We start from the raw sequence: 25,634 nt of genomic DNA, 5'->3' as shown, positions 1-25,634 counted from the left end.
TTGACACAAAAGCTACTTGTCACAGGCAGAATGCTCAAAAGGGGGTGCCTGGAGTTAGGGCCTTCATCCATATTTCCAAAAAGTTTCTTCTTAAGATAAAACTTTCAATGCTTAGACTCTAAGGTAAAGTTTTATAGGAAGGTTCATGTAGAATCTATTCAACCATAGGCGTGGGGGGAAATTATACTCTTGCTTTAAAATATGTAGTTGACTTGATTACACATATAACTTTTAAAAATGGCAAAATTTTAAAACTTCAGATTTCACAGGGAGTTTGTCCTCAATGGGAAACAGTTATTTGGCAAGTGTGAATTTTTGTTTTTTAAAAAACAAAAATTCACAATTATTTCTAAACTGTGCTTTTTGTGACTGTGCAGTAAACACATTCTAGTAAGTTTGTTACTTACATTTTGCCTGATTTTATATTATGTATAATATATGTAGTGTAGTGTTTATATATACATGTGAATGTATATGTCTGTAAACGCACAACATACTACTTACTTGTATGTTTATGACATGCCATGCATCAGAGTGGTTCACCCTGTAAGTGTGTCTGCTGTTAGGAAATTGTCAGTGGTTTAATCCCATCACAATTAAATCAATCCCATATAGATTATATTGATGAAAACGGGAAAGAAACACTTCCAACTTTACAAATATCTAGGCTTTGTTTCAGCTCCTAGCTAATTATGGCTTTCAAAACTGGACAGTGAAAGAGCACGATGTGGTGTTGGCAGTCTCTGTTCTGCAGGTCAGGGGAGTGAACAGAAGAATAACAAATGTGTGTTTTGGTAGCTCAGGGTGTATCTGACAGGTCTCAGATAGATCTAGCAAAGCAAGTTGAAGTATTTCAGTCATGTCACACTCAGCAATCTGGAAGAGATGATACTACAAAGCTGAATTTCAGATATGTGGGAAACCAGTGGACGAGTGCTAAGGGTGTAGGTGAACTAATATTTGTATTGGTCTGGAATTTGATATGGGGCATGAGGACTAAAATTCAGATTGTTAATATTCCAGTGTGGCTACACAGCTCTTCTCTATTCCCTGAAAACCCTTTTTTGTGGCCTCATGAGTTCTGGCCTCATGAGTTGGGAGCCCAACTTTAAAAAAACATCTTCTGTGTAGGTGTTGCCTTTTTTGGGTAGAAGAATGGCTGGAAGCCTGTCTCAGGGCCTGGGGGTAGGAACAGATATTGTATAGTACCTGGGTCACGGACATATATAGTTCATTTCACTCTTGGTTGAAACAGATGTAATTCCAGTGAAGTTAGAGAAGTTACATTGCTTACACCACGTCTGAATCTGGAGCAGAGTAGACTCTGGGTCACTTTTCTACATCAGCCGGGACAATTGACTACTAAGATGGCTAATATGGACATCTGATAAGCTGCTCTAAGAAAAATACATTCAAGTTAGCTTCCAATATATAAAACAGTGGTCAAGAATGATATAAAACAAGAGGCTGTACTTACAGGTATTCATTTTTGTCTATATGCAGAGGTCTGTATGTTCCCCAATGAATACTCCATTAACTTTCACTTTGTGGGTGTTGTGATAGCCATGAGTTTCAATAATTACTTAAATTTACCTACCCAATGGCTAATTTCTCTGACTGCATCTTGGATCAGCTGGTTGGTATTATTCTGCGTTCATCTGCTCCTGCTTGCTCATGTAGGGCAACCCCATAGGAAGACCTAGGCCTCTTAAAGTGACTTCCATTTCAGAACAGGAGGTGGTAAACTTAGGTAGAAGCACTAAGGTGAAAGGCTTATGGTAGATGTACAAAGTAAATAAGAAATAAAGTTGGATATGAAACTACCAGGTTTGTTTGGGATTTAGAAACAGCTTTATTTCATTCTTAGCATCCAGGACTGCTATGGCTTTGAGGCATGCAGATCAGTATCATGATTTTGGTCATAGGAATGAAGGAGTGGCATTTGATTACTTAATTATTTACCATTAATAAATTAGACCTAATGTCAAATCTGTTTACATTATTACTGCAGATTGACTAATGATTATATGTCTCAAGTGGCAGTTTTTTTGTGCTGATAATTCTTAATTGTTCAAGCTGACCTATTGATTTTATGAATTATCTTCAATGGTCTACACATTCTTAAAGGCAAGTTGTTCATATCCAGTGTGTACATTTGTTACTGCACCTGCTCTGTTTTTAAAAAGCCTCTGGAATTACATGTACCATAAAAAGAACAGGAGTACATGTGACACCTTAGAGACTAACAAATTTATTTGAGCATAAGCTTTCGTGGGCTACAGCCCACTTCATCGGATGCATAGAATGGAACATACAGTAAGGAGATATTTATACATACAGAGAACATGAAAAGGTGGAAGTACCCATATCAACTGTAAGAGGCTAATTAATTAAGAGAAGCTATTATCAGCAGGGGAGAAAAACCATAAAGACTCACTCGGGCTTTACCAAATAAACATGGAAGTTAGAGACACAAGAGACTTGTTAGGTTATCTAGGTCATGCCTGGCCAATGGAAGATTTAAGTGTTTGGCACAGTCTTGTTTAAAATAATATAATAGTATCTGACTCTTATAGAGTGCTTTTCAACCACAGCTTCAACGCACTGCACAAAGGAAATGAGCTCAGCCCAGGCTCTAGTAGCAGAAAGTTCTACAGCTGCAAGCCCACCATCGAGATCAATCTGGACTCAGCCATTATAAAATATACCCAGGGCTCTACCAACCAAAGGGTTCCTGCCAGTTGGATCTGCTGTGAGAACCAGAAACTGGGCCTCAACTTGGCAGATAATAAGCAGTGAAGAACATCTTTCACCGGTGCTTTGTGCTCTGCATTGGTTATCTATCCACTCCTGGGTCCCAAATGAACAGGAGCCCAACTATCTCAGGGACTGTCTTATTTTCCAGCAATTGCAACTTCTGAGTGGCCTTCAGGGTTAGCCCAAGCTGTCAGCCTCCAGAGGTTGGGTTTTTGACATGTAGTTGTCACGCTGTCTGGAGTGGGTCATGACCATGAGTGCCAATCTCAGGGCAGATGTCAAAAAACAAGGCAGACACCCCAAACTGATGGCATGTTCTATAATTAGATTTCACCAACCCAGTAACAAATGTGAACTCCTGAAGCACTATTACATTCTTACCACAGAGTCAGGGACTGTCTCCTTGGGCATTCCAGTCTAGCTTGCCACCCAGGCAAGCTGGACTAAAGATAGTTGGTTGCCATGCACCAAAGATCACAAAATATTCAGGTTGTGCTTCCAATCCCAAGAAACCAGTCACTTACCCCAGGTCATTTTGTACCTCAGGTCTCACCAAAGATAATGCTTGTAGCCAATCCTGTAGGAAACTAACTAAGAATTTATTAACTAGGAAAAAGAAATGAGAGTTATTTACAAGTTAAAGAAGGCAACATATGTACACAAATGAGTTACAGTCTATAGTTACAAAAGGTGACAGAGTTGTAGTAATCTGTCAGCACTGAATGTCTTTTAGGGCTAACCCAGGTTGGCCTGGGGATCTCTGCTTTTGTTTTTAGCTCTGGCCCATGTGAGAGTCCAAACAGTAAAGAGAGAGAGAAAATTTGTGTGTGTCCATGTTTTATCCCCTTCTTCCAGCATTCAGGCTGATGGGAGGGGCTTTCTTGCACATAGCACTTTAATGGGTATGAGAGAGCTATTAACCCTGTCTTTTTATCACGATGTTCAACAATGGCCCACTTGGTTTTCATAATCCTTGGTGGGCGGGGAGCCAGAGCAAGCATTTTTACAGTTATAAAACAAAACTTACATATTACCTTATAGCGTGGGAACAGACATTACAAGTAAAATTAATGCATGAGGCAACTTACAAGCATTTTATATAGTCTAAACACTAAATACATCTTTACAACTCTAATGCCTATCTTGAACAATACTATCATACATATGAGCTGATTTCCAGCTATGAATTTGTTAGTGTTCAGCTGGAATCTGTCTTTGGTGTGAATTACAAGGACCAAAAATCAGTCCTTTTGTCAAGTCAGTGATCCTCAAAGAACAAGCAGGATTCAAGCCCAAACGCAATTGTTGCAGCTGAGTTTTGGCCCTTGTAACACACATCAAAGCCGGATTACAGAGGAAATTTAAGACCAACGCAGCCTTTGTAGACCCATCATCAGCCTACAATATGGTCTGAATTAAAGGCCTGATGCTGAAGCTTGCAAGGATCATCCCCTGCGCAAAACACTACGCCTGCTGTGGACGATGCTGAGCAACAGGCAGCTATGTGTCCATTTGGGAAACAAAGTCAGTTCGCCCCAGTTCCTCAACAATGGGCTGCCACAAGGCTCAGTACTTGCACTGACACTTTTCAGTGTTTATATGAGCGACATGCCTCCAATGAAATCACATAAATTGGCATATGCTGATGATCTTGCCCTGGCAACACACCTTCAGCGACATCAAGTCCACTTGAATGGGGACCTAAACAGCATGGAGGAATATTTCAGGAAATGGAGGCTCAAGCCAAATCCTTACGAAACAGCAGTCACAGCATTCCATCTTGATAACAAGAACGCTGAGCACACCCTGAAAGTGACCTTCTGCGGCAACACTGTGCGTCGTGACCCCTCTCCAACCTATCTCAGCGTGAAGCTGGATCGCACTCTAACCTTCCAGGACCATCTGAAGAAGGTAGCTGCCAAGACAAAGACAAGGGTCAATCTGGTCCAGAAACTGGCAGGCACAAGCTGGAGAGCATCAGTGTTACAGACATCAGCGATGGCCCTTGTGTACTCCGTAGCCTAGTACTGTGCACTGGTATGGACCGGAAGTAGCCATTCCTGACTTGTTGATGTCCAACTGAACACCACAATGCAGTGCATCAATGGAACCCACAAGTCGACTCCAACACCTTGGCTGCCAGTGCTGTCGCACATCACTCACCATCCATTCACCATGATTCATAGGTTCATAGACTTAAGGTCAGAAGGGACCATTATGGTTATCTAGTCTGACCTCTTGCACAATGCAGGCCACAGAATCTCACCCACCCACTCCTGAAACAAACTCCTAACCAATGTCTGAGTTATTGAAGTCCTCAAATCATGGTTTAAAGACCTCAAGGTGAGAGAATTCTCCAGCAAGTGACCTGTGCCCCATGCTGAAGAGGAAGGTGAAAAACCTCCAGGGCCTCTGCCAATCTTCCCTGGAGGAAAATTCCTTTGCGACCCCAAATATGGTGATCAGTTAAACCCTGAGCATGTGGGCAAGTCTCACCAGCCAGCACCCAGGAAAGAATTCTCTGTAGTAACTCAGATCCCAACCCATCTAACATCCCATCACAAACCATTGGGCATATTTGCCTGCTAATAATCAAAGATCAATTAATTGCCAAAATTAGGCTATCCCATCATACCATCTCCTCCATAAACTTATCAAGTTTAGTCTTTTGCCCCCACTACTCTCCTTAGAAGGCTGTTCCAGAACTTCGCTCTTCTAATGGTTAGAAACCTTAGTCTAATTTCAAGTCTAAACTTCCTAGTGTCCAGTTTACATCCATTTGTTCTTGTGTCCACACTGGTACTAAGCTTAAATAATTCCTCTCCCTCCTTGATATTTATCCCTCTGATATATTTATAGAGAGCAATCATATCTCCCCTCAGCCTTCTTTTGGTTAGGCTAAACAAGCCAAGCTCTTTCAGTCTCCTTTCATAAGACAGGTTTTCCATTCCTCGGATCATCCTAGGAGCTCTTCTCTGTACCTGTTCCAATTTCAATTCATCCTTCTTAAACATGGGAGACCAGAACTGCACACAGTATTCCAGATGAGGTCTCAGATGCTGCAATGCTTTGGGAATTCCAGAGGACCATGGAAAATGAAGTCTTCCCGTCCACAAGGGTCTGAACAACTTCCCTCACCACTGCTTGAAGTCGCTTAAGCCCTTTTGGACTCACACATTTAAACTTCAACAATGCAACTTCAACCCTGCTGGAGCTTCCGAAGCCAAATGGGATTCACAAGAAGTCACAAATAAACCCCTTGTGAAAGATCCAGCGTAGAAGAGCCCTGGCTTTGATCTGCCCCCACAATGCTCATGAGCAACCCTAAACCGCATCTGCACAAACCATGGCAGTTGCGGATACTTGCTGCACAAATGGAAAATTAAAAACTCTCCAGTGTGCGATTGTGGTTACCCAGAACAGACCATGGAACATGTAATGACTCCATGCCTGATTCACAGATACGAAGGAGGCATCACAGCAATACACTCTGCTACTCCAGACACAATTCTCTGACTTAACCATCTAAATATAAAATTATAGTTGTTGCTCTACATCTACAGCAGCCATACGAAGAAGAAGTGCTCAGCTGATGTCTGCAGGTAAGAGCTGGCATCACAATAGTGTTTCCAGTGTTCCTCCCCACACATAATCAGATACCCTTTTTCCTGGGAGCCAGTATTGTCCACCGTGTTCATCCCTTGCTGTAAGTGCTGCCCATCATCCCCATCTTCCCCTGCATTGCAGTGGGAGAGCGAACAAGCAGGGTGTACAGATTTGTTCTCTTATTGCTTGAAGAGGCATCTCTAATAATGTGATATAGTATTTTTATATTTACTCTTAATAAAAGTAATGACAGATGAGCACACGCACAGGATCAGAACAGAGTTAGGCCTTACAGCAGTTAAAAATGAATGGGAGGATGAATAATGTACGTTTTCAAAGCTATAATCAAGGTGTTGACCTCATAGCTCTGCTTAATATTCCCAGGCACTATGTCAATCTACCCCAAGGACTTTTTCAAGATGTGTTTCATTTTCAAAGTTGAGCAGAGAAACTGACAGCGTCTTTTGGTCTGTCAGCGAGCACAGCTTGAAAACTGCCTGACTTGACAGGTGGCAGCAAACCTACATGTAACATACAACAAACGAGCATCAAGCTAGCACCATCCAGCATATCCTAATAGTGAGACACTAGGGGTAGACCCTCAGCTGGTGTGATCTGGCTTATTTCCATTGAAGTCAGTGAAGCTATAAAACTTCATATCAGCTGAGGATCTGCTCCTAAACCACTGAAAACATTGCTGTCCCTCTGCAAAAGGCTCTTCATTTCCTAGCAAGAACAAGGGAGGCTGTGAGAATTAGGGCACTCTCAATAATAAGTTTAGTTGCATGGGCCCAGGTCTGCCAAGGTATTTAGGCACCTAACTTCCACTGCTTTCAATGGAAGTTAGAAGCTTAAATATCTTTGAGGATCTGGGCCATGGAGTTTAGATATCAACAATATAGATGGCTTGCTAAATACTGAAGATGTATACAAACGTGAAATTGGGTCTCAAATCAGGTGCCATGGGTGATGAGCTAATTATAAATATCTAGATAGACTAGACTTGGGTAGAGGCCAGAGAATAATTTCAGTAAACTGAGTGGCACATTAATTAGTGTAAAATGTACAAAAATAAAAGCCATTGTGGAGAATGACCATGTGTTAAGCTCTTTTCCTCTGCACTTGCATCTTGCCCTCTTCCTGCAAAAAAAGATATACATTTAAAAATTAAATAAAAGAAAGTCTATGAAAGTCTATTTTCCCTTCCATCCATTGTCTATCTTATCTGTTTTGATTGTAAGATCTTTGAGGCTAGGATTTTCTCTTACCAAGTGTTTGTGTTAGGCAATGTACAGTTGGGACTCTGATCTCGGCGGCGCACCTAGACACTACTGTAGGTACGTCTACACTGCAAAAAAAGGACCCTTGGCAGCAAGTCAGAGTGCCTTGGTCAGCTGACACAGGCTCGCACTATAGTGCTCTTGCTTCAGGCTAAAAATAGCAGTGTAGATGTTCCTAAGCCCCATGAGTCCAAGTCAGTTAACCTGGGCTCTGAGACTTGTTGCCAGTGGTCTTTTTTTTTCTGCAGTGTAAATACACCCAGAAATACAAATTAATAAATAACAAGTGACCTGACACATACGTTACTTGTAGACAGCACTTTCTTCTTGCTCACTACAGTGAATTCTGGAACATGATAAATCACAGAGAAAGTATTTTATAAAGATTTACCAAAACAACAGCATATATGCAATCTGAAAAGAAGCACTGGAAGGTATTAATTCAGCAACAAAAGGCAATGGAAGGAAACATGCCCTAGCAACTGGCTTTGTGCATAGAAATCAGTCACTCGTTTATCTTACACAAGTCAACTTCTGTAACACTGTTTGCATTGTATAGCATAATGAGTGACATTACAACAGAGCTGTCAAGCTAAGAAAGGAAATAGTGTGAAAGTGAACTAGGACATAAAGACCCCAGGACAGAAAGAAAAATAATGGGAAAAGGAATTTCTGGTTAAATGAACCGATGACTGTGTGAATGCTTAAAGCAGTGAGAGGAATTGAGAATTGTATTTGTGTGTTTAGCAATGCTCCATAATGATCCCAGACGGAAAAGCCTTATAGTTGCAAATGTAAGTTGAAGGAAATGAAGAAAAATGTGCTCCTTCCATCGACAATGAGTGTGAGCTAAGCTCTGCATTCAGGTGAACATGGGGCCTCTAGAGAAATCAACTGCAGGATCCGGCCATATCAGATTACCAGCTACTCATTACCAACTTTACCTCTCTAACCACTCCTAATTCCGCAGCTGTTTTCCCATTGACTGTAGTATTATTGATGACTGTAGGCCCTGTCTGCCATATTGTATAGTTCCTGCAAGCATCATGTTGGCACTAGTGTAGGCTGGGCTTTAGGTGTTCTTGTTCCTCCTGTCATTCCCCTTTCCCTCTATTTCCCCTTCACTTGTCCTTTCCCCTCTTTCATTGGCATGCCTTACAATATTCCTTTATGAGAAAAATACATGTCTGTGTTGTGTGCTGCTAAAACAAGCTGATTTGATGATGCTTAATTCTCTACCCGTTTCCACTGCACGAGAATCTTCATACACACGAGGAATAATGTATATGGCTTTGTTTACTGAGCTGAAAGTTGGATACATGTTTTTAGGTTAGCACAGGTGTAAGGGAGGTTGCTAGTAATTCCACTGCTATTAGAGCAGATAGATAAGGCCAGAGGCCTCAGTTTATGCACAGAACTGTACCTCACAGGAAGGACAAGTTTCTCTGCACTGCCGTCCCTGATCTGAGGGATGATCCCTAAGGGTGATAAGAGCCCTTAAGCCCATTCAGCCCTTGGCCTTTCAACGGAAACTGCCAGTAGGGGCTAAGTAGTGCCAATTGTGTTGATGTTTTTGGTAAAGTAGATCCCAGTCCCTGCCAAACTAGATAAAGCCCAGCAAACTCATTTCACTCCGGCCCCCAAACAGCCATCAGACGGTAACAGCTTCCAGTCTCCACTGCCCTGAGCTGGATTTGAAGAACGGATATTCTCATTTTGGAAAAGGGATAATGTGGGAGTGGTGGGAAAGTCTTCTGAAGATGCTCATTCAGGACAGCATGGTAAGCCTTGAAAAAGGAGATTGTATGACAATATGCCCCTGATTCCTAAAGGAAGTTCCCCAGAAAGGACTCACTGGGAGAAAATAATAGATTTACAATACGGGACAAAGTCAGGACCCAGGAGCACAATTTGAGACTTAGAAGTGGGGAGACTTCAGTGGCTATCAGGAAAGACTTGGTGTGAGATCTAGTTCACCTTGCCATATAGCTGGAGCTGAAAGCGTCCGCAAATGGCAGTGGGAGTGGCACAGGTGAGTCGGGGCAGTGTGTGGTCTTATATTTCTATGATCTAAGATAACAAGTGAGCTCAGCGGGGCCTGGTATTTCATGTTTAGTTCTGAGACACAGGCACGGCAGTTCCATTCCCCATTCTTTCTTTTCCTTTCTCCCTTTTCTCCATCCCACTTTCTGGCTCCTTTTCCCCCTCCCTCAACCTAGTACCCTGAAAAAGGGCTCTTCCTCTTGCCCGTGCAGAGCAGGGCATAGAACACTTTGTCTTTGCAGTCTCGCAGCTATTCTGTTTCTGAGCAGGTGTCATTTCTGTCTGGCTGCAAACAGCTGACCAGCATCGTGACCTCTGACTCCTTCCTCCCTGAGCTGCTGTAATGTCTTGGTGCTGCTGCAGTATAGGCCAATGCTGGGCTGTCACTACACAGGACCACGCATCACTTGTGCTAGTGGGGCTAGTTAAACTGCAACAAGCTTCCAATAAACACACGTACTGCCCTGTGATGACACCGAACAAATCAGGCAGCAGTAGGAGTCTTTCAGTAGAAGAGAAAGCTTCCATCTCTGGTTAATCAGACAGAGAAAGCACTGCCAATGCACCTCAAGTCTGATCAACAATTCAGCCTTACCTCTGTTATTGCAGTTCTGGGCTGTCATAGGCTACTAATTCTACTTCCTGTGGTACTACCACTGCACCCCCCACCACCTTTCTGTTTGGAATTGTTCAGTTTACCACACAAGAGAACTATGTCTTAAAAAGAAAGTCAGCCACACGGGAGTCATGCATCTACTCTGCCACTTTGTCTCTATCTGAACAGAAGTTGTGCCAATTGGACCACCTCAGGAGCTGGCTCTTATGGGGTACTCTTCACCATAGCACCTGAAAGATCACAAAACAGTTCTCACTGCAGTGGAAAGACCCTCACACTTTCTTGTAGCCCTGATATTTTTACTCCTTAAACTAATAGGTTGAAAGCTCATTTAGAACCACTGTAATCACAATGAGTTCAAAGAACATATCTAGTGAAGTCATTCAGAGAGCTCTTCTAAACGTGACCTGTTTATCACTCTGATCACAACAGTCTCTCTTCATTATACCTGAGTTTTATGACAACTCACACTTTCTTGATTAGAGCCGTTTTCTCCGCAGGTCAAGTGCCAAGTAATTCAGTGGTTGGCATTCTTGCCAATTATACCATCTTAATGGACAAATATTGGGACACACAACCCATGCTGTTTATCTCTGCCCCTTCTTCCCTCGTGTTGTGGCTGTATAATGTAACGTATTATAAGACACTGACATATACAACTGATTACAGAAAGGAGGTGCTATACTTTGGGTACATGTGTCCTTTTCTTGGGGGGTGGGTGTCCATGATATCTCTTTGTTGAAGTTCAAGGGTGCTTGATCCTTCTCATTATTTGTAACTGCTGTTTTGCTCTATTGTTGTGAATTGCTGGCTGATTGTTTTGAGATGCCACTTTTTTTTTCATGGCCAATGGGCATGGGAAGAATTGCTGAACACTTAGGCTAGACTGTGGCTTTAGGTACAGCCCTGGGCAAGGTGTGGTAGCTCAGGAGTTTGTTCCCCAGGAGTATCAAGGAGGCATAATGTCTCAGAGACAAATACCAGCAGCAAACCGTTGACACTCCCCTACAACAGTTCAGCTGGGCTGGCTGACGAGGAGGAGGTGTGTAGCCAAGGCTGCACTCAATCTCCACCCACTCCCTGACTGCTAGATCCAGGGAGGTGAATGCTCAGACTGTCCAGGTAGGAGAGTAAGGGCGGTTTAGTCTCCTGTGCAGGTGTGAAGTCCAAATCACAGTCTAGCCCTAAATAAGGCATCCTCATGCAGTGTGTGTTTGTAAAGGTCTGTACGCTAGCTCAACAGTGCTAGCCCAGCCAAAATGTGGCATCGTGGCTGCAAAAGTCCTATGGACTCATCATGCAAAGAGCCTAATCCTGATCAGAAGACACTGTTCTTTTACCACAGTCACAGAACAGCAGTTTCCCTTAGTGGTTTCCCTTATTTCTCTCCCCCACCAAACACTTGCATCCATGGACCTTGTGGCTCCCTCTTCCCTGATAGCTGTATAAGTCACATGGGGAACTCCACTAAACATGCTCAATGATTTCTTCGACACAAACATGGTCTAAGAGGTTAGTTACAGTCTAATTGTCAAACAGCCAAAGTCTTACATAACACTCAGCAATAGAAATATCATCAAAGTGTTACATACGCAAACAAAAAAACACAGCCACCAGATCCAAGTAGGTGTAATACATTTCTCCCACTGTGCAGCTGGACATTTCTGAGACAAACAGTATTTACATAATACCCGCTTGCCCATTCCGGGTGTGTGCCAAGGAGGGGTTGTTACAGTATGTTCAAGGCCCTTTTCTGTTTAGTTTCTTTCAGGAGTACATAATAGTCCCATGTGTACATACACGTTTTTCTTCAGAATCTTTTTTTTTTTATTGTGAAGCCCAGCGGCAAACAGTGCACTGAGAACTATGTGGTTATAAAAGCACAAACAAAAGAGTTTAAGGTACCATTTTACAGCAGTAATTAAAAACATATCCAGATATTAAGTCAGTTTCATCAACACACTCTGACTGCTTTCAATTGCTCCTGCAACCTAAAGCAGCCATAAATCTGGCGTAACTAGCTGGTCAAGCTGGCTTTGCAGCTGTTGTGCAATGTTGGAACAGCACAAATCAGCCAGAGTGGACCAGTGAATCTAGCTCATTATCTTAATAGGAAGTAATCTGAGCAAGCTTGCTTGATTTATTAGCTTCTGTTCTATATAATTTTAAGTGTAGCTGACAAAGGGGAAAAGCAAAGTAATTAGGTGGTGTTCAACTCTCATTTAGAGCAAAAATGAAACACTGAAAGATCTTTTGAGCTTGGATATCAGTCAGACATCTGAAGAAAGACTCATTTGAAATGCCCTGAATACTGTTTTACATTTATTTTTCTATTACTGCTCTTGGTAAATTTTTATTTAAAAATAAAACACCTCTGTTTGGTCAACTCAATTAAGATACTAAAAGGCCTTTACAAATTTCATCATGTAGAAGTTAGAAGGGGGTTGCAAGCACTTTGAAAGACAGGACTAGAATTAAAAACAACTAGACAAACTGGAGAACTGGTCTGAAATCAGCAAGATTAAATTCAATAAAGAAAAGTGCAAAGTACTATACATAGGAAGGAAAAATCAAATACACAACTATAAAATGAGGAATAGCTGTCTAGGTGGTAGTACTGCTGAAAAGAATCTGAGGATTATAGTGGATCACAACTTGAATATGAGTCAACAATGTCACAAAAGGCCAATACCATTCTGGGGTGTATTAATAGGAGTGTTCTATATAAAACACAGGAGTCTTGCTGTACTAGGCACTGGCGAGGCCTCAGCTGGAGTATTGTGTCCAATTCTGTGTGCCACACTTTAGGAAAGATGTGGACAAATTGGAGAGAGTCCAGGGAGAGCAACAAAAATGATAAAAGCTTTAGAAAACCTGACCTATGAAAAAAAATGTTAAAAACTGGGTATCTTTAGTCTTGAGAAATGAGACTGAGGAGCAGGGGCGGCTCCAGGCCTCAGCACGCCAAGTGCGTGCTTGGGGCGGCAAGCCGCGGGGGGCGCTCTGCCGGTCGCCGGGAATGCGGCAGGCAGGCTACCTTCGGCGCCATACCTGCAGAGGGTCCTCTGGTCCCGCGGCTCCGGTGGGGTGCCTGCGGGAGGTCCACTGGAGCCGCAGGACTGGCAACCGGCAAAGCGCCCCCCGCAGCATGCCACCATGCTTGGGGCAGCAAAGTGTCTAGAGCCGCCCCTCACGGCGAAGTGTCTAGAGCCGCCCCTGCTGAGGAGGAAGCTGATAATAGTCTTCAACTCTGTTAAGGGCTGTTATAAAGAGGATGGTGATCAATTGTTCTCCATGTCCACTGAAGGTAGGACATGAAATACTGGGTTTAATCTGCATCAAGGGAGATTTAGTTTAGATATTAGGGAATCTTTCTGATCATAAGCACTCTAACAGGCTTCCAAGGGAGGTTGTGGAATTCCCATCATTGAAGATTTTTTAAGAACATGTTAGACAAACACCTGCCAGGGCTGGTCTAGTTTTATTTGGTCCTACCTCAGCATAGGGGCTGAATTTGATGATCTCTCGAGGTCTCTTCCAGCCCTACATTTCTGTTATTGTAAGTGCTCCAAAAGGTATGCGTTGGTTACAATAGCAAAGTCCTCATTAATGTTTTTTGATAATATGGATGATTGATGAAGTTGCTTCCCATATTAAGAGATGTGCCTGGCATACCTGCAACATCTTGCAGATCACCTTTGATTCATGGCCTGGTTACAACTGAGCACCACAAAACATTTTCAGTGTGCAGGTATTCACGAGGCTCAAAGCTCATCTAACATGTATCTGACTGCAATAGCCTTTCAATAGGCCATGCTGGTATCTGAGAATAGTCACACCACAGTGGTACTCTGGCCACACCCACTTTCCCTTGGTGACACTTCTTATGTGTTTCCTATGCTAGTGGCTAGAAGAGGGGTAGTAGAGCACTGGCTTTCCATCACCTGAGGGTTCCCCTTGCACTAGGCTTTCCAGCTGTTGGGCGCCACTGGAGCGGTGCAAAGCAGCTTGAAGGGCTGCAGATCTGGCCCTAAGTGTGTACCCATGCTTATGGCTTTTATATAATGGTACATGATAAACTATGGGACTCAGAGAGTAGGCTACTAAAACTACCCTCTATATTAATAATATATCTGTTTTAGGGTTTTATACTGTCACCCATCACCATGGTATCTGTGCACCTTCAACATTAAATCAATAGCAAGAGCATCCTGAGTGGATTTCACAGCATCTCTGGCTCTTCTCCCTTGCAGGATAAAAACTCTGCCTCTCTCTGTATGTTGGAAAGATTTTTTTCAAAGAGAAAGGTTCTGGAGTGTTTTCAAAAGCCAGTCAGACTCTGGCTTCACCTAAGCTCCTCTGGAAGTTCATTCCATAGCCAGAGCCCCTCAACAAGTAGTGCTTTGAAAATCACAAGAAGAGTTTGGGATGTTATATATTTGTATATATGGTTGAAAGCGTAAGTGCAGACTATTTATCCAATGACTAGCTTCAGACTAGTGAGGCAGACACGGTGCAGGCCCTTTTCAGTTTTATCTATTATTATTTAACTATTGCAATGGTGCCCAGAACCAGGGTCAGGACTCCATTGGACTACTAGGTGCTGAACAAACACATGTAAAGACACAGTCACTGCTCCCAGAGACCTTGCAGTCTATGCTATGAATGATCCTGGTTCTGTTTTCCTTCACTAGGTCCATGGAAGGTGCATGTGTAAGCACAATACAGCAGGCCACCACTGTCAGCACTGTGCTCCACTCTACAATGACCAGCCCTGGCAGGCTGCAAATGGCAAAACTGGAGCCCCAAAAGAATGTCGATGTAAGTAACCAATTCATGAAAGTGTCTCAAGACTATCAGCATAAATGAAATTCCTTATCACACCCCTTTCTATGATATTTCAAAAAGGTAGCCAATAGCCAGATGACAGACAGCTGTTTGTGAAGTAACTTACTGAGTAGAGAACTGACGTCAGCATTCACCTCGTGTTTAAACATTGGTAACTGCTCTGTTTGCAAAGCTGCTAGCATGTAAATTCTACCAAGAACATGTTAGGTATTTGCTTGTCTTTCCTGTGGAATCAAAGCACAACTACTTGAGATGTTGGGCTCCTATTGCAGGCACAGTGCAGTTAAACAGAATGTATTGGACACTGGATGAGAAACAGAACTACAGATAAAGAGTTGGCACAGCTTTCATTTTCTGGCTTTTCAGTATAAAGTAGAATCAGCCATAACTAACAACTGTTTGTATGATACTCTATAAATTAATGAAGATGTACTTTTTTTGGTGGTGGAGTTATTTATTTATTTATTTATTTTGCCATTTTAAATGTTGGCATTTAATATCTAGTGTTAAAGATTAAGGCCAACCTTTTTTAAAGTGTCCACTAATTTGGTGTGCATGAAGTTCTGGGTGCCTAACTTGTCACTTTTAAAGCTGGATTTCAGAGTTTCTAAGCGCTTATAATTCCAAATGAAGTGAACAAGACCTGTAGGCTCTCAGCAGCTCTAGAAGAATCAGCTCTGAAGTGTCTTATGTGGTGCCACTCAATAAATCCACAACTCTGGTCATTGCTACTATACACAGGGTGTTCTCCAGAAAGGCATCAGGGGGCTTCGGAATGCCCTCCTGCCCCTGGTCTGAAATAGCTCAGATTTGCCATCTTTCATGTTTTGCTTGGCTTTTGAAGGAGTTAGGGTAGACTGAAATACTGGCCAGTGCGTTGATGCGGTATTATTTGTTTTTAGAGCTGCTCCTGTATAGAAGGATGAGCTGACTGCAATTTATGTTTCATTTTGAAATATTCAATGATTGGCAGAATTCTCAGAGCTTGTGTATGTGTAACCCTTGTGATTTGTACTGCAGTAGTTTATTTTTCAGTACAGCGGTTCAAAGCCAAACCTTCTGCCCGTGTATCATGTTCTTCTTTCTCCCTCCCTCTCAGTCTCTCAGTTTCCCTTGTATTTATAACATTTTCTGCTGAGCTCTGGTTGGCTCATATCTCAGACAGAGATTATGGAAGACCTGCCTGACCATAATGATGACTTTCTATGAAGATTTAAGAAATCTACTGAATATACTCAGTAGCTGCCACATACTTCTCTGGACATTTCTAGCTGAGTCCCTGGCTCTGCTCTCTGCATGTGTGCAAAGACACAGATTATTTGGACATATCCATTCACCTTCCCAATGCTACTCTCTTTGTCTTTGGACTTAAATATAAGATGTTGTTTTGTATAGTATATACTTGCATTTGGGCACTCTTGTGGTGTTCTAAATTGAAAGAAAAAATAAAATAATAATTAAAGAATTTGATGAAAGTGTCATTCTCTAGAAGTAACAAATTTGTGAATGGTTTCAGAGTGGTAGCTCTGTTAGTCTGTATCAGCAAAAGCAATGAGGAGTACTTGTGGCACCTTAGAGACTAACAAATTTATTGAGGTATAAGCTTTCTAGGTCTAAAACCCACGTCATCATAGAACCATAGAAATGTAGGGCTGGAAGGGACCTCCAGAAGTCAAGTCCAACTCCTGTGCTGAGGCAGGACCACGTATACCGAGACCATCCCTGACAGGTGTTTGTCCAACATAGAATCATCATAGAATCATCAAATCCTAGAATATCAGGGTTGGAAGGGACCTCAGGAGGTCATCTAGTTCAACTCCTTGCTCAAAGCAGGACCAATCCCCAACTAAATCATCCCAGCCAGGGCTTTGTCAAGCCAGGCCTTAAAAACCTCTAAGGAAGGAGATTCCACCATCTCCCTAGGCAACCCATTCCGGTGCTTGACCACCCTTCTAGTGAAAAAGTTTTTCCTAATATCCAACCTAAACCTCCCACACTGCAACTTGAGACCATTACTCCTTGTTCTGTCATCTGCCACCACTGAGAACAGCCTAGCTCCATCCTCTTTGGAACCTCCTTCCAAGTAGTTGAAAGCAGCTATCAAATCCCTGCTCATTCTCCTCTTCTGCAGACTAAATAATCCCAGTTCCCTCAGCATCTCCTCATATGTCATATGCTCCAGACCCCTAATCATTTTTGTTGCCCTCCTCTGGATTCTTTCCAATTTTTCCACATCCTCCTTGTAGTGTGGGGCCTAAAACTGGATGCAGTACTCTAGATGAGGCCTCAACAATGCCGAATAGAGGGGAATGATCACATCCCTCTTTCTGCTGGCAATGCTCCTACTTATACAGCCCAAAATGCTGTTAGCCTTCTTGGCAACAAGGGCACGCTGTTGACGCATATCCAGCTTCTCATCCATTGTAACCCATAGGTCCTTTTCTGCAGAACTGCTGCCTAGCCACTTGGTCCCTAGTGTGTAGCAGTGCATGGGATTCTTCCATCGTAAGTGCAGGACTCTGCACTTGTCCTTGTTGAACTTCATCAGATTTCTTTTGGCCCAATCCTCTAATTTGTCTAGGTCCCTCCGTATCCTATGACTATTCTTCAGCGTATCTACCACTCCTCCCAGTTTAGTGTCATCTGCAAACTTGCTGAGGGTGCAATCCATGCCATCCTCCAGATCATTAACGAAGATGTTGAACAAAACCAGCCCCAGGATCAACCCTTGGAGCACCCCGCTTGATAATGGCTGCCAAGTAGACATGGAGCCATTGATCACTACCTGTTGAGCCCGAAGATCTAGCCAGCTTTCTGTCCACCGTATAATCCATTCATCTAGCCCATACTTCTTTCACTTGCTGGCAAGAATACTGTGGGAGACTGTACCAAAAACTTTGCTAAAGTCAAGGAATAACACATCCACTGCTTTCCCCTCACCCATAGAGCCAGTTATCTCATCACAGAAGGCAATTAGGTTAGTCAGGCATGACTTGCTGTTGGTGAATCCATGCTGACTGTTCCTGCTCACTTTCCTCTCCTCAAAGTGCTTCAAAATTGATTCCTTGAGGACCTGCTCCATGATTTTTCCAGGGACTGAGATGAGACAGACACGTTCTTAAAAACCTACAGTGATGGGAATTCCACAACCTCCCTTGGAAGCCAATTCCAGAACTTACCTGTATAATTAGAAAGTTTTTCCTTATATCTAACCTAAATCTCCCTTGCTGAAAATTAAGCCCATTACTTCTTGTCCTACCTTCAGTGCACACAGAGAACAATTGATCACCATTCTCTTTATAACAGCCCTTAATAGATTTGAAGCTTGTTATCAGGTCCCCCCATCCATCTTTTTTTCTCAAGACTAATGTCACTCAGTTTTTTAAATCTTTTTTCATAGGTCAGGCTTTCTAAACCTTTTATCATTTTTGTTGATCTCCCTGATTCTCTCCAATTTGTCCACGTCTTTCCCAAAGTGTGGCACGCAGAACTGGACACAATACTCCAGCTGAGGCCTTGCCGGTGCCTAGTACAGCAAGACTCCTGTGTTTTACATAGAACACTCCTGTTAATACACCCTAGAATGGTATTGGCCTTTTATGTAACTGCATCACATTCTTGACTCTCATTCAAGTTGTGATCCACTATAATCTTCATACTCTTTTCAGCAGTATTACCACCTAGCCAGCTATTCCTTATTTTGTAGTTGTGTATTTGATTTTTCCTTCCTATGTATAGTACTTTGCACTTGTCTTTATTGAATTTAATCTTGACCAGTTCTCCAGTTCGTCTAGCTTGTTTTGAATTCTAGTCCTGTCTTCCAAAGTGCTTGCAACCCCTCCCATCTTGGTGTCATGTGCAAATTTTATAAGCATACTCTCCACTCCATCATCCAAGCAGCAGTGAAAATAGCACAGAGGACTTACCAGTACAGGGGCCCAGCTCTGGGCCCCCGAAAAGGGCGAGACCTTGAGCAGAAGGGGCGGAGCTGTGGGGTCAGACTTCCTGGCCAGCCCATCCGCACTGCCCAGCCCGCGCCACCTGGGACTCCATCGGCAATTTAAAAGGGCCCAGGGCTCCAGCCACTGTATGGTAGCAGCGGTGGCCGGGAGCCCCAGGCCCTTTTAAATCACCAGGCCCTGGGGCGACCACCCCTTTTAGCCCCCCGGGTCCCTATCGGCAGGGCCGCCGATGGGGAGAGGGGAGGGCAGTGACGTTAAAGCGCTGCCGTGGTAGCGCTTTAAAGTTGGCTGCATATGGGCTGGTACCGGCAGCCACTTCTTACCAGTACTACCAGCCCATACCAGCCTACTTTCACCCCTGCATCCAAGACATTGTGAAAATATTGAATGGTACTGAACGCAAGACTCACATCTGTGGGATCCAACTAGATACACCCTCCCAGTTTGACATCAAAACATTGATAACTACTCTTTGACTACAGTCTTTCAAACAGTTGTGCACTGACCTGATAGTAATTTCATCTAGACCAGGGTGGGCAAACGTTTTGGCCTGAGGGCCACATCTGGGTATGGAAATTGTATGGTGGGCCATGAATGCTCACAAAATTAACAAATCAGAGATATTCAAATAAACTTTATTTAATAAAGATACATTTTAGTGGAAATAAACATTAAACCTTACTTACTATTATAAATACCATCATAAAGTATTATAATAATTAAACCAAACTTGCCTCCTTTCCATGCCCTCTTTGATTAATTTGAACAATGCAGGTGGCAATCCCTGGCCAACTACTCTTTGTTTTATCCTCAACAATGGAGAATTAACACTACTAAAACAGCAGAGTCACCTAAGCCAACACGTAGCAGGCACGTGGGCTTGCACATTCCAGGTTCTGATGGCGCGTTTGGGTTGTGCAGCTGCAGTAACGTGTGCCCTCACATAGGTCCCACCTGAACACATGGGAGCGTCGGACAGGCAGAGCAGGGAAAGCCCCCGATCCCACTCCCCAGCGGGAGTGCCGGAGCAGGGCAAGCTCCCAACCCCACTCCCCAGCAGGTGCCCCAGAGCAGGGCAAGCTCCCAACCCTGCTCCTGGGGAGCTGGATTAAAAGGTCTGAGGGGTCGGATGCGGTCCATGGGCCATAGTTTGCCCACCCCTGATCTAGACTTCATTTCCCTAGTTTGCTTATGAGAATGTCATGTGGGACTATGTCAAAAGCCTTACTAAAATTGAGATATATCACATCTACTGTTTCCCCCCATCCGCTAGGCCAGTAACTCTGTCAAAGGAGAGAATTAGGTTGGTTTGGCATGTTTTGTGATAATGCGAAAGTTCTTTATACATTTGAATTTATAAAGTTTTTATAAATGAGGCCCATTGTTCAAACATTTGGTTTTGAGTGCTTTATTTTTTATTTGCAAGGACCTTCAGCATACATCAGAATCCATATTATTTTCTTCCATGATCATTCTGTATGTTACTCAAAACCATATCTACTGAGCCTGAACATAATCTGGTTAAATTAGAATATGTGTTAATTCTGTAAATTTAAAGAACTGTACCTAAGAAAATGAAGAAAATAAACAATATTGACAAGATGTTGGAGCACTTACATTACATTAAAACATGAATCCCTAATTCATTAGACTCAAACCACCGTAACTCACCCATGGCCCCCCAACGGGGCCCGGGTCTTATTTACAAGATTCCTTGAACAGTTAGTTACACAGGAAATATACACTGGTATAACTGGGTACTTTTTTTAAAGACATCTGCTGGCCTGTATGTACATTTGATTTTCTTTGCTGTTTCAACTACTGCTGTATGTTCATTTTTCAGCATTTGTATTAACCTTTTATACACACCATAATCTTTCCTTTTTTAATGAGTCTTTTTGTTCCCTTTGGCTTGATCCCAGCATGTAAATGTAATGGGCATGCTGACATGTGTCATTTTGACATGGATGCATGGCTGGCCTCGGGGAATCGCAGTGGTGGAGTCTGTGATAACTGTCAACACAACACTGAAGGGCAGCATTGCCAGCGTTGCAAACCAGGCTTCTACCGAGATCTCAGAAGGCCTTTCTCTGTCCCAGATGCCTGCAAATGTAAGTCACTATCAATTAACTAATAAAATACCTACTGAAACTCGAGGGTTAAATACTAGAAGACAAGATCCTCCCATTTTTCATTCGTGCTGCTTTTACAGGGGACTGTAAGCTCTCAACAGTACATTTACTTCTTCATCTTTGGGTTTGTTTAAGGCTGTTTACAAAAAACAGTAGAGTTTGCCAGACTAAGGGTCAGCACTCTGGCTCTCCATAATTTAGTATTATTTATACACTGGAGGGGCGGACAGCTGCCTCTTCACTTAAATGAGGATTCCTGAGCTATTTTTGGAGAACAGATCTCCATATCGGCACACCTTCTGCATTAGTGTTGGCAGAAGCCCTGAAATGGATGGTTTGGCCAAAAGTGGATGGAATTAGCACAAACCGACAACCCTAATTCATCTGACTCTCAGAAGCAGGTGGATCTGAAGGGAGAAATTTCAGTGTGAGTTAACATTATTTCAGAAAGTTTGACTCTGGTGAGACTTCTGAGTTATATAGTCCATAGGGAGATCCAAATGCAAAAATCGCCCAGGAACATTCTGAGGGATTTGAGACTTGTAGAGAACTTCAGATCTACAAACCACATTGAATGGATTACAATGAAAGAGAAATATAGTAAGACAAGTAAAGCTCTCAGCTACACAACTACAAACTCCACTGATTTCATGAGATTTACACTGGCATAAGAGAGCATAATCTGGTGGCGTCTCTTCATACGTGGCAGACAGAATCTGGCTCCTGTACTGCTAGTGTTGTTTAAGAAAAAATTGTATCCATCTTCTTCAGAAAGAACTACAAGAATCCCTTCTCAGAGGAGAGAAATTGTCAGTATCCTTTGAAACTGTAGAGTTGCATTGTTGTTGAATATGGCATGTGGCTCCCATTGGCTTCACTTGGAGTTGTGTGGCAACTAACCTTGTCATCTCATTGGACATTTACTTGTTCCACTGTGGCTTTCTGCTGCCCTAGCCAGCTGGCAGAGGAATCTGTTCTCCTCTGGATGTTTGATTTCACTAACTGGCTAGATGTGTGTCTATCCCAGATAATACACCGTGTGTAGTTTACCAACCTCATTCCTCTTAGAATACAGTTTATGAAAATGTATGTGACCTCAATCCTTCATTACAGAAATTAATAATATTTTGATGTTATAATATGTAGACAACACATTTCTTAAATAATTTTACTTCAAATATTTTCCTAGTGTCCCTTTGCCTACTTCCGTTACCTACTTTGCAGTCTCTAGTCTCCTCATCTGTGATATCACATATTTTTCTTCAATAATTATTGCCAGGTCATATACAAGAGTGTTTTTGTTTTGTACTCCCATCCCATTCAGAAAAAAACAGGTTAGAGACCTGGACTCAGCCCCTCACTTTCTAGGGGTCTTTTCCAACTCCCATCTTCACTAGGAAAAAAGGTGCATCCTTACCTCCTATTAACTGACACATGGCAACTATCATGAGGTAAAATCCGTGAAAGGAAAAAAGGCAATTTTCACATGTCAGCAGATCACACTAAACACCATGGGGGAACCTAGGGTTTATGTTGGCCTGATATCATGTGTTAAAGGTACAGCTGCCATGTCTTCACTAGGATTTTACCTCATGTTTGTTACTGCATCTTTTTTCCTGGTGAAGACAAGGCCATTGAAGCCAATCTATGTTTTTACCTTGACTTCAATGGGAGTTGAACTTGATTGTGGCGTTGGGAGCACCTGATAAGCAGCACATTTCACCTTGGAGATGGAAGAAGTGGGTTGTATCAGTACACTGGAAGTGGTGTTTGCTTGACAAATCTAGGAACTGAACTGAAATGTTTTACAAAGAGTATCATTCAGTCCACCCAGGTCTAATAGTTCCAATGCAAACCTTGCCTAAGTTGGGAAGGGCCATTACTGACTGGGGTCTAGCACAGAGAAAACCTGCTTGCCAAACTAAGTATCAGTATAATTATTGGAAAGTTCCACTCCAAAATGGAGATAACGATTCAAATGAAAAAATACCAACGTATATAGAAAAAATCAAACTAACGATCAACCATCATGTCACAGAATTAATTATCTGAAAGTATCACCACTGACACTAAATCCTAAGAGACTGCTAAGATCCTGGCTAAAAAGCTTAGCAATCTTGGCAGAAGGCAGACTTGTGCAGATGATATGATTAATGGATATTTTTACTGACACAATGATGGACATAAATCCTGCTGCACAGTCACATCAGTTTCCTTCATTCAGTTCTAAATCACTGACCCATAACATTCTACTTTTCGTTTCATTTTTTAAAAGTGCAAAATGTTATATATATCCCTGACATAAAGGCTAGGATTTTGTCTCCTAACAATGTCTCTTAAAAAATGTAACTAGAAAATCCATTTAAGGAACTCTGTATATTTAAGAACTCTGTGATTTTTAAATTGCTAAGATAATGTATGTTTAAAATGACCCATAAAACAGCAATTATTACAATAAGACAAAGTCTTAATAATTTACCTTTTGCATTAATAGTGTCTACCTTTGCTACTGTTATTATTTAAGACCATATTAGGGCTTGTCTACATGGGGAGATTTAGTTAATTTGGATTAATTTTCCTGAAGGTATGAATTTGAAGTGGATTAGTTAAACCACAGTAAATCCCTGTGTGTCCTGAATGCAGTTTAGTTTATTTACTTTGGATGTGAATTAAGATAAACTGAATTAAGGTCACTTTACTTCTGAATGACTGTGTTCACTCTGGGATATAATGCAGTTAACTAATCCACTTCAAATTCACACTTTAAAGCTATGTCTGCACTACCACTTATGTGAGTATAATTTATGTCGCTCAAAGGTGTGAATAAGCCACCCCCCTGAGCCGCATAAATTACACCAACCTAAATGCCAGTGTAGACAGCACTATGTTGGTGGGAGACCTTCTCCTGCCAACATAGCTACCGTCGCTCATTGAGGATGGATTAATTAAATCGACAAGAAAGCTCTCTCCCATTGATTTAGAGCAGCTCCACTAGAGAGCTTAGAGTGGCACAGCTGCATCGATGCAGCTGTGCCACTGTAAGCTCTCTAGTGTAGCCATAGCCTTAGTTAATGTGGACTAATTTTCCTGTGTAGACAGATCCTTAGTAACAGAACATAGAATATTTGTTCAACTGAGCAAAATAATTTTGACAGCATTAAGCTGGTTTCATGAAGATTTATGTAACTTTAGAATGTTACGCTTCACAAAGTATATTACAGCAAACTCACAAATTAATAGGGCAAAGGTGACTTTATTTGGGAGAGGCAAAGACTTGAAATCTATAAATGTTCTTCTGGACACTCCCACAACTCCAGATTCCCCTTAGTGCTTTCCTTTCTGACCTCCTCCTCTTGGCCAGTTTACTTTCCATTCCAGAATGGGCCACACGGCTACAAATGGGCAGGAAATTATTTTTTCCATCCTGTTAGAGTTTGAGATTCCAGATTTTTTTCTCTCTCCTGGAACGGCATAAAAATCAAAATTTCAAAACTTTTCACACACTGATAATCCAGATAACTAACAAACTAAATAAATACATAGATACATTTGGATTGGATCAATCGGAACATTTTGTTTCAATAATTTTGAAGCATTTTGTTTCAATTTTTGACCTTTTAAACTTTTTTAGTATGAACTACAATTTTAAAACAAAATAATTTCAAATCAAAGAACAAAACTTGTTTTTTGAAAATATAGAAGTGGGGCATTTTGATAATTTTTAAACTTTTTTTTTAATTGAAGCAGGAAGTTGGTCCAAAATGACCCTTTCTTGCAAATAGTTTCGGTTTCATTGAATCAATGTTTTCTGACAAAAAAATGGTTTTTTGGAAAATTTCCAACCCTGTCTCAGCAACTCCTTCTATGGGATTATGGCTAGCCCTCCATTCCTGTCCAGACCCCCATCTCAGCCTTACAAGCAGCCATCTTCATCTGTGGGGAGCTCACAGTGCAGTTTTGAGGAATGGGGGTCACCGAGAGTGTTATGTTTCAGGTGAGACTGGTATTTCCTGTATGGAATATTTCAGAGCCCCAAAAGTTTTCAAGAGTCTTCCTCATACAGGGTTAGTGGTATTTTGGATAGCTCCAGTTGAATAGCAAATGAGTGAACACTGTTAGATGAACCTACATAATTCTGATTACAGTCTGTGCATGAAACGTTTCAAAGTCTTACATCATGCATGGTTTGTAGTAAGAAGGGACATGTCTGATAACCTTTTATTCTTATAAAGAAGACTGTAGAATGCTGTGCTTAGCTCAAGTCAACATTATTGCTCAACCACAGAGTAGCAATGAAAATTAAAACGGCACCAAGGTCAAAGTAAATAAAGGAGTTGTTAGGCCATAATCTTTCAAGATACTTTTAGGCTAGTAATATACAATATTTGCT

At 42.0% G+C, this 25,634-nt stretch overlaps 1 protein-coding gene across 2 annotated transcripts in view; it reads left to right on the top strand.

Annotated features, from left to right (window-relative positions):
- NTN4 (netrin 4) overlaps window positions 1-25,634 on the top strand; it is a 95,536-nt gene that overhangs the window by 47,989 nt on the left and 21,913 nt on the right. For both annotated transcript variants that reach the window (XM_050935417.1, XM_050935411.1), the window contains exons 4-5: window positions 14,997-15,123; window positions 21,035-21,223. In XM_050935417.1, coding sequence (XP_050791374.1) covers window positions 14,997-15,123; window positions 21,035-21,223 — 316 coding nt within the window. The remainder of the gene's footprint in view (window positions 1-14,996; window positions 15,124-21,034; window positions 21,224-25,634) is intronic.

The sequence above is a fragment of the Gopherus flavomarginatus genome, chromosome 1 (genome assembly GCF_025201925.1).
Source record: "Gopherus flavomarginatus isolate rGopFla2 chromosome 1, rGopFla2.mat.asm, whole genome shotgun sequence".
NCBI classification, from domain to species: Eukaryota; Metazoa; Chordata; order Testudines; family Testudinidae; genus Gopherus; species Gopherus flavomarginatus.
This window is presented reverse-complemented; position numbering and strand designations above follow the sequence as displayed.